The sequence below is a fragment of the Lepus europaeus genome, chromosome X (genome assembly GCF_033115175.1).
Source record: "Lepus europaeus isolate LE1 chromosome X, mLepTim1.pri, whole genome shotgun sequence".
In the NCBI taxonomy this organism is placed as follows: domain Eukaryota; kingdom Metazoa; phylum Chordata; class Mammalia; order Lagomorpha; family Leporidae; genus Lepus; species Lepus europaeus.
The window spans coordinates 91,792,647-91,802,228 of NC_084850.1; the positions used below are offsets into that span (position 1 = coordinate 91,792,647).

General features: G+C 44.5%; 1 protein-coding gene across 1 annotated transcript; it reads left to right on the forward strand.

Annotated features, from left to right (window-relative positions):
- Window positions 1-206: 206 nt before the first annotated feature.
- Window positions 207-874, forward strand: LOC133752757 (large ribosomal subunit protein eL29-like). Its single transcript, XM_062183095.1, has one exon. The coding sequence runs from the start codon at window positions 209-211 to the stop codon at window positions 872-874; it is 666 nt and encodes a 221-aa protein (XP_062039079.1). The 5' UTR covers window positions 207-208.
- The last annotated feature ends 8,708 nt before the right edge of the window (window positions 875-9,582 follow it).

Genomic DNA, 9,582 nt, shown 5'->3' on the forward strand with positions numbered 1-9,582 from the left:
TACATCTCCTTCCTCTCATTCCCACTTTTATATTTAACAGGGATCAGTTAAATTTAAATACCTAAGAATAATTGTGTGTTAATTAAATAGTTCAACCAATAGTATTTAGTAGAGCAAAAAAAATATTAAAAGGGATAAAGTATTCAGATGTTCCTCGCTTCTCTTTCCGGTCCCAGGTGCTTCAGCAGCCGCGGGTTATGGTGCAAACATGGCCAAGTCCAAGAACCACACCACGCACAACCAGTCCCGAAAATGGCACAGAAATGGCATCAAGAAACCGCGATCACAAAGATACGAGTCTCTGAAAGGGGTGGACCCCAAGTTCCTGAGGAACATGCATTTCGCCAAGAAGCACAACAAGAAGGGCCTGAAGAAGATGCAGGCCAACAACGCCAAGGTTATGGCTGCATGTGCTAAAGCTATCAAGACCCTGGTCAAGCCTAAGGAAGTAAAGCCCACGATCCTGAAGGGTGTCAGCCAGAAGCTTGATCGACTTGCCTACATTGCCCATCCCAAGCTTGGAAGGCGTGCCCGTGCCCACATTACTAGGGGTCTCAGGCTGTCCCGGCCACAGACCAAGGCAAAGGCCAAGACTGAGCCCCAAATCAAGGGCACGGTCAAGGCTCAAATCAAGGCCCAAGCTCAAGCTCAAATCAAGAGCAAGGGCAAGGGCAAGACCCAGGCTGAAACCAAGCCCAAGGTGCAGGCCCAAGCCAAGCCCAAGGCTCAGGCCCAAGCCAAGCCCAAGGCCCAGGCCCAAGCCAAATCCAAGGCTCAGGCCCAAACCAAGCCCAAGGCCCAGGCCACACCTGCAGCCCCAGTTCCGCCTCAGGCTCCTCCCAAAGGTGCCCAGCCCCCCGCAAAGGCTCCCTAGTAACAGCCTGTGCCTGCCAATGCAAGGGCAGAAGGACTGGTATGACCCCTGGGCTGCTCTCTGCGTGGGGCTAGTGTCCTCCTGTGTTGTTTGTACAAATAAACCCAAGACAGGGAAAAAAAAAAAGTTGTTCCTCAACAGGACCTACAACGGAGTTTATCTAGTTGGGACAGATTTAAAGAAAAAGAAAAAGTCACTTAGGAGGCAGGAATTAGAAGTACAAAGAATCTAAAGAGAGAAAAGGCAGTGTTAATTTTAAAGAACCTCTAATCCTACAGAATTGGGAAAGTGAAAAAGAATAGATGACTGAGATTACAACTTTGAGTAATAAACTTTGCCTAGAAAGTTGCCTGGAAAGGGGTTAGCATTGTGGCACAGTGGATTAAGCCACCACTTGTGATGCCTGCATGCCATACTGGAGTGCCAGCTGCTCTGCTTCTGATCCAGTTCCCTGTAAATGTGCCTGGAAGACAATAGAATATGGCCTAAGAGTACTTGGGCCCCTGCCACCCATGTGGTAAACCAGAATGAGTGCCAGGCTCCTGGCTTCTGCTTGACCCAGCCCTACCTGTCGTGGCCATTTGGGAAGTGAACCAGCAGATGGAAGAGTTTCTTCCCTTTCCCTCCCCCTCCTCCTTCCCCTCCCCCTCTCCCTCCCTCTCCTTTCACACCCCCATCTCTGTCACTTGACCTTTCAAATAAATAAATAAATATTTAAAATACAAGAAAGTTGTCAATAATAAATATAAATATTTCTGATAACAAGAAAATGTGGAGGCCATGTTTCTGGACAGTCCAAGCTCAACTCAGGATGAGGAGACAGGACACAGGATGTTGAGAGAATGGGTGGAGAACATCTTGAAATAATGGAAACTAGAAAAATAAGAGTTTTTTTCCTAAAAAATTATTTTATTTATTTGAAAGGCATAATGACACACACAAACATATAGAGAAAGTGATCTTGCATCTGCAGCTTCACTCCCAACATGGTCCCAACATTCTGGCCCAGCCCCTCGCTGAAGCCATAAATTCTATCCTGGTTTCACACGTGAGTGGCAAGGGCCCAAGTACTTGGGCCATCTTCTGCTCCCTTTCCAGGCACATTAGCAGGGAGCTGGATCGGAAGTGGAGCAGCCAGGAATCAAAGCCTTGTTCTGATATGGGATGCTGGTACTGCAGGCTGTGGCTTAACCCGTTGTGCCACAATGCCAGCCCCAGAAAATAAAAGGTTTTAAAGGTATTCTGAAAGAAAGAGGGGACACTTTGTGGAAGATTAAGGTGGAAGGACCAGCAAAATAAATTTCTAAATGTTGTTAGAGGACAGGAGTGTTTCAGATGCCATTTTCCAAGAGAAGATGAAATCTGCATGAATGGAGGTTCCCAGCCCCTCAAGGACAGGGAAATCTTAGCACCAAAACTAATCTATTTTTAAAGATTTATTTATTTATTTGAAAGGCTGAGTTACAGACAAAGAAAGAGAGGGAGAGGCGGGGGTGAGGTGAAAGACACACAGAGAGAGAATTCTTTGACCTGCTGGTTCTTTTCCCCAAATGACTGCAATGGCAGGAGCCAGGAAATCCACCCAGGTCTCCCATGTAGGGGCAAGGGCCCAAGCACTTGGGCCATCTTCTACTGCTTTCCCAGGCACATCAGAAGGAAATCTGGATCACAAATAGAGCAGCTGGGACTCAATCTAGGACCTATATGGGCCGGCAGCATTGTAGCTGGTGACTTAACCCACCGAGCCAGAGTGCCAGCCCCTAACATTTTTATTGTACATTTTGTGGGGACACAGCATGATATTTAATTCCTTGTACACAATTTATAGTGATCAAAAAGGGCAGTTATTATTTCCATTTACTCAAACATTTTAAAATTTTTAATAGTAATATTTTTTTAAAAAAGACTTATTTTATTTATTTGAAAGACAGAGTTACAGAGAGAGGTAGGGACAGTGAGAGAGGTCTTCCATCTGCTGGTTTACTCTCCAAATGGCTGCAATGGCCAGAGCTGTGGTGATCCAAAATTAGGAGCCAGGAGCCTCCTCTGGGCCTCCCACGTGGGTACAGGGGCCCAAAGTCTTGGACCATCCTCCACTGCCCTCCAAGGTCATAGCAGAGAGCTGGATCAGAAGTGGAGCTGCTGGGACACGAACTGGCATCCATATGGGATGCCGGCACAGCAGACCAGGGCTTTAACCCATTGCACCACAGCCCTGGCCCTGACATATACTTTTGTTGGGAGACTTCTTCTGAGTTTCAAGATCATATGTGCTCCCTCTGGACTGTAACCTTAGATGGCCTGACATGTAAAGAAGCAGAAACCATGAACCTTTAGTGATTTTGTTTTTCTATTTTCCTGTTTACCTTCTTGTCCCACTTGCCATATAACACTAGACATCTGCTATGATTTTCAATGGATAATAGGAATGCAGATTTAGGGGGTAAGATAAAATTTCAGACAGCTTCAATAGACAAATTTGGTTCTATGAGTTTATTTTATTATGCTTTGATAAGTTTATCCACTCTAATATCTACCTGAAGCCTTTGAATACAGGGCATATCAGATACTTCAGTTTGGAGTAGTCCTAAGTTGGCCATCATTTAGGATACCATTTCAGTTCATACTTAAAGAAAGCCAAAAATTACAATAGCTTCAGGGGAGGCCGGCGCCGTGGCTTAACAGGCTAATCCTCCACCTTGCGGCGCCGGCACACCGGGTTCTAGTCCTGGTTGGGGCGCTGGATTCTATCCTGGTTGCCCCTCTTCCAGGCCAGCTCTCTGCTATGGCCCGGGAGTGCAGTGGAGGATGGCCCAAGTCCTTGGGCCCTGCACCCCATGGGAGACCAGGAGAAGCACCTGGCTCCTGGCTTCGGATCAGTGAGATGTGCTGGCCACAGTGGCCATTGGAGGGTGAACCAACGGCAAAAAGGAAGACCTTTCTCTCTGTCTCTCTCTCTCACTATCCACTCTGCCTGTCAAAAAGAAAAAAAAAACACAATAGCTTCAGGGGAAAAGTTTCTGTCTCACATATAAATGTCAGAAAAATTCAGGGCTGACAGGGTGGCTCTGTGTTACTGAGGATCGTGTTGTTTCATCATCCTCAACATGCTTTCCCATGTCATGATGTAAGATAGATGTTCCAGCTCCTACTTGCACATCTGCTTTCCAGCCATTGAGTCTTCAGAAAAGGGGGACAGTGTTACGGGTGGGCATAACCCTTTATTTTAAGAATGCATCAAAAGAGTTGTACCTGTCACTTTCACTCATATCCTGTTGGCTAGAATTTAGTTGGGCACACGTATTTAGCTGAAGAAAGACTGGGAAAGGCTGGGTAAGCTTTGTGCTAGCTAAAATTAAGGGGTTCTATTAATGAGAAATGGGTTAATATAGACAGAGTGGATGCATAGAAGTCTTTTCCATAGGTCACAAACTCAAATGACTGCAGGAGACAGGCAGGTAACATAAACAAGTGAAATAGTTGAACTGTAACACTACAGGGAGTGGTGAGGATTGTGGAAAATTCAAGAGTGTGTTTCCGGTCAGAAGGAAGCAGCCTAGATTCAGCCCAAACAATTGCTATCTGGAATTTCAGGCCCCAAATCTTCCAGTTTTTCAAGAGAAGCTGGAGATCTCTAAAACACAGAAAACGCATTTGTGAGCTGGATTTGGCTTTCTAATTAGTTTCCCATTTGCTGCCTCAGGGATAATCACCCATTACCTTGATCAGCACAATAAAATCTTGGGAGCTGAGCAACACAAACAAACAACCCTCCTCACTCCCTCATACACAATTGGGAGCTTCTTAAAAATGAATACTCTCAGATTGCAGCACAGATCTACTGAATTAGAACCTGCATTTCAACAAGATACCAAGGTGATTTGATTCCAGTAGAGATTAAAGTTTGGAAAGCACTATAAAGTGCTGGATAGCAAATACTTTAGGCTTTGTGAGCCATGCAGTCTCTGTCACAACTATTCAACTGTTGTAGCATATAAGCAGCCATAAATATATAATTTTCACACATCATAAAATATTATTATTCTACTTTTCCAACCATTTGAATATGTAAAAGTCATTCTCAGCTTGAGGATCATGTGCATCCAGGCAGTGGGCCAGACTTGTTCTAGAGCCATGATATGCCAAGAATGCTAAGCCATGGTTTGGCTTAGAATACCAAGAAAAAGTAAAGGTTGTGAATACTTAAATGTTATTTTTTCTCTTTTTTAAAAGATGTATTCATTTATTTAAATGGCAGAGTGAGGGAGAGATAGATAGATAGATAGATAGATGTATCTTTTATCTGATGATTCACTCCCTTAATGCCTGCAGAAATGCCTGCTCAAAGCCAGAATCCAGGAACTCCATCCAGTTCTCCTACATGGGTGGCAGGGAACTACATACTTGGCCCATTATTGTTGCTTCCCAGGCATATCACCAGAAATTTGAATCAGAAGTATAAAGTAGCTGGGACTTAAACTAGGCACTCTGACATGGCATGTGGGCACTTAAATGTTTTTTTTTTTAATTTTTTTTTAACAGACAGAGTGGATAGTGAGAGAGACAGAGAGAAAGGTCTTCCTTTTTGCCGTTGGTTCACCCTCCAATGGCCGCTGCGGCCGGCGCATTGCGCTGATCCGAAGCTTGGAGCCAGGTGCTTCTCCTGGTCTCCCATGCGGGTGCAGGGCCCAAGGACTTGGGCCATCCTCCACTGCCTTCCCGGGCCATAGCAGAGAGCTGGCCTGGAAGAGGGGCAACCGGGATAGAATCCGGTGCCCCAACCGGGACTAGAACCCGGTGTGCCGGCGCCGCAAGGCGGAGGATTAGCCTGTTAAGCCACGGCGCCGGCCTAAATGTTATTTTTTAAAGACTTATTTATTTGAGAAGCAGAATTAGAGAGAGACAGAGAGAGAGAGAGAGAGACACGTGTGTGCACACACGCACACACACACACACGCACACGCACACAGAGAGAAAGAGAGAATCTTCCACCCACTGGTTCACTCCCCAAATGGCTGCAACTTGCGGAGCTGGGCCAAGAGCCAGGATCTTCTTCCAAGTCTCCCACGTGGGTGCAGGGGCCAAGGAACTTGAGCCATCTTCCACTGCTTTCCCAGGCCATCAGCAGAAAGCTGGATGGGCAGTGGGGCAGCCAAGATTCAAACCGTTCCCATATTAGAGGCTAGCACCACAGGCAGAGGCTTTACCTACTACTCCACAGTGGTGGCCCCTAAATGTTTTTTTTTTTTTGTTCTTGTCACATTGTTTCTCTCATATGGTCTGTGCGTGTGCATGCATGCACATGTACGTGCACATGCACGCGCACGTGCACACACACACAATCAACCTGTACCACAATAATTTTGGCGTCCACCCTGTTTTTTTGTTGCAGCATGCTATACAATCCTACTTCTGGAATGCAGAGTCTAGGAGAGTTTTAGGTATGCTTAGGAGAACTGGCAGGACAAATACTATTACCAAACCTTAGCCAGAATGCACCATACAGCAGCAGGGGTGGAAGCATCCAAATGAGGAAACTACTGTTGCTCTACTAGCACCATATCCACACCAACTGGCACGGTGGTAAACGTGATGACCTAGTCCCAGAATAGGTCTTAGAAATCTGAGTCTTAGAAATCATAAACTATGTTACCTTCAGAGGAAGAATGAGATATTTGGCTGGGATCCCAAATCCCTGAAACTGGCCACAGATTCCTACATGTCTTGAGTGCCAAATGCAGTCACTCCAGGTTCCCTCATGTCCCTTGAAGGCCACATGCAGAGGGGTCATTCCAGGCAAATTCATGCTACTGTAGGGACTTTGACCCCAAACACTCATATGATATCCTACTATGATAAATGCAACTGGATCAAGTATAAGCTCAGGGATCTAATTTTACCCTGTTAGCTTATGGTCTAGAAGACTTTTCCACATTGACTGTATATTGGAATTACTTGGGAAGATTTTTCAAATGTTGATGCCTAGAACCCACTCCTACAGACATCACTGTAATTATTCTGGGTTATGGGAGGTTTTTGTGTGTGTTTGCTTATTTTTAAATATTTATTTATTTATTTATTTGAAAGGCAGAGTTATACAGTGAGAGGGAGTTACAGAGAGAGAGAGAGAGATCTTCCATCCTCTGGTTAATTGCTCAAGTGGTGGCATTGGCCAAGGATGGGCCAGGCTGAAGCCAGGAGCCTGGAAATCCACCTGGGTCTCCCATGTGGGTACAAAGCCCCAAGGAGTTGGACCATCTTCTGCTGCTTTCCCAGGCATGTTAGCAGGGAGCTGGATTGGACATGGAGCTGCCAGGACTCAAATCAGTGCATATGGGATGAAGGCACTACAGGAACCAGATTAACCCACTGTGCCACAATGCTGGCACCAAAATGGGAGTTTTAAATGCTTCTCAGGTGATTCTGTTGAGTAACCAATTTGAGAACCAATGATCTTTAATTATTGTGATGCATAGGAACTCTGTGTGAATTTTGTCAAAACAAAGATTCTAATCCCATAAATCTGCAGCAGGAGTTCAGATTCTGCATGTCTAACAGGTTCTCTGGTGATAACAGTGTTGCCATTTGGTGGAAAACTTTAAAAACCAATTTTTAAATTGTGTATTTATTATTTCTTTTCTTTCTTTCTTTTTTTTTTTTTGAGAGAGAAAGAAATATCTTCTATTGGTGGCTCACTTTCCAAATACCCACAACAACAGCAAGAGCTGGGCCAGGCTGAAGCCAGGATCAAGGAACATAATCTAGGTTTACGACGTGACAGGAATTCAAATACTTGAGCCATCACCTGTTGCCTCCCAGGATGAATATCAGCAGAAAACTGAATCAGAAAAAAAAAGTCAGACTCAAACTGAGGTATTCCAATATTGGATAAAGGAGTCCCAAGTAGCATTTTAGTTGCTGCACCAAACACCTACCTCCTGCAGATAACATTTTAGCAAGCAAGGATGTAGGCACACAATTTTTTAAAAAATATTTATTCATTTATTTGAAAGACGGAGTTACAGAGAAGGAGAGGCAGAGGCAGAGAGAGAGGTCATCTACTGGTTCACTCCCCAAATGGCTGAAATGGCTGAAGCTGGGCTAATCCAAAGCCAAGAGCCAGAAGCTTTTTCACATGGGTGCAGAGACCCAAGGACTTGGGCTATCTTCTGCTGCTTTTGCTGCTTTCCCAGGCACGTTAGCAGGGAGCTGGATCAGAATTGGAACAGGCAGTTCCCTAACTGGATGTCAATATAAGATGCCAGAGCTGCAGGCCATGGTTTAACCCACTACATCACAGTGCCAGCCTCTAGGCACACAATTTGATTCAGTAGGTCTGTGATTAAGCATCATGAAAAGAAAATAGGGAGGAAAGTTACTACTGGATATCTGTAGATTCAAATTTCTTTTTGGTAGCAAAGGAATAATGTGGTAATGCAAGGTATTTGCAGTGCTAAATTGAAGTTTTTGAGGAGAGGAAATTGGTGCATTTTATATTGTTGGAATTGAATTCCTTGGATTATACTGATGCTATTATCTGGTACAATACAACTGAGCACAATTTGAGATGGGAAATAGAATACAGATGACTTCTTGGCATTGTTTGTAGTGTGGCATTGGAATTAGCTTAATTGAAGCAATGTCCTCATGCATTTAAGTGGTCTCTAAGGACAATTTCAGTGAGACGTTCATTGAAAGCCTTGAGAGACTGATGTAACCATCTATCTCTTTGGTCCCAGGCACAGTGCCAACAACTGGAGAGACAGCTTTAATGGAGGTACAAGCAGGACTTTTCTGGTACACTGCTGATTGCCTCCCACAATGAGGACAGAAAAAAAAAGACCGTAGCTGACCACAGGCCCTGCTGTTAGACCAAGTTTCGCCAGGAAACTAATAAAACACAGCATCAGACGTGGGGCTACCAGAAGCCTTGATAGTGTGAAACTACTTCAAAAATCTGGGGGCAAATGAATTAATAATTAAGTTTATTTTGATTCAAGAATATTTTGAAATCTATGCATATGCAAAGGTCTTCAAAAAGTTCATGGAGAGTGAGCATTATGGAACAATGTACTATGCTGCTGCTTTGGGAGGCCTGCATGGTCTGTTGATTGAAGTGCCTGGTAACAAGTCCTACCTTTGCTTCTGTTCCAGCTGCCTGCTAATGCCTAACCTGGGTGACAGCAGATGATGGCTCAAGTACTTGGGTTGCTGCCACCTGGCTTCTGACCTCCACCTAATCCAGCCTTGGCTATTGGAGGCATTTGGAGAATTAACCAGCAGATGGAAGATCTGCCTTTCAAATAAATAAATTTTAAAAATGAACTTCTTTTCTCTAGAAGTGAACTTTTTAAAAAGTTCCTGGAAGGACCTGTGTTATAGTTCACCCTCAGCTTGTGACATCAGCATCCCATATTGGAGTGCTGTTTTAAATTCCAGCTACTCTGCTTCTAATTCAGCATTTTGCTCACGTGCCTGGGAAGGCAGCAGAAGATGGCCCAAAGACTTGGGCCCCTGCCACCCATGTGGAAGACCAGATTGGCATTCCTGGCTCATGACACTGTCTTGGAGCACAGCTCACTGATGCAGCCATTTGGCGAGTGGACAAGTAGATAGATCTTTCTCTCATCCTCCCTCCTTCCCTCACTCTCTCTCATTCAAATAAATATTTTTTTAAAAAAATGTTCATACAAAATGTGTATTTAAAA

Excerpts from the sequence above, each read along its gene's own strand:
- LOC133752757 (XM_062183095.1), top strand. The coding sequence starts at position 209 with ATGGCCAAGTCCAAGAACCACACCACGCACAACCAGTCCCGAAAATGG.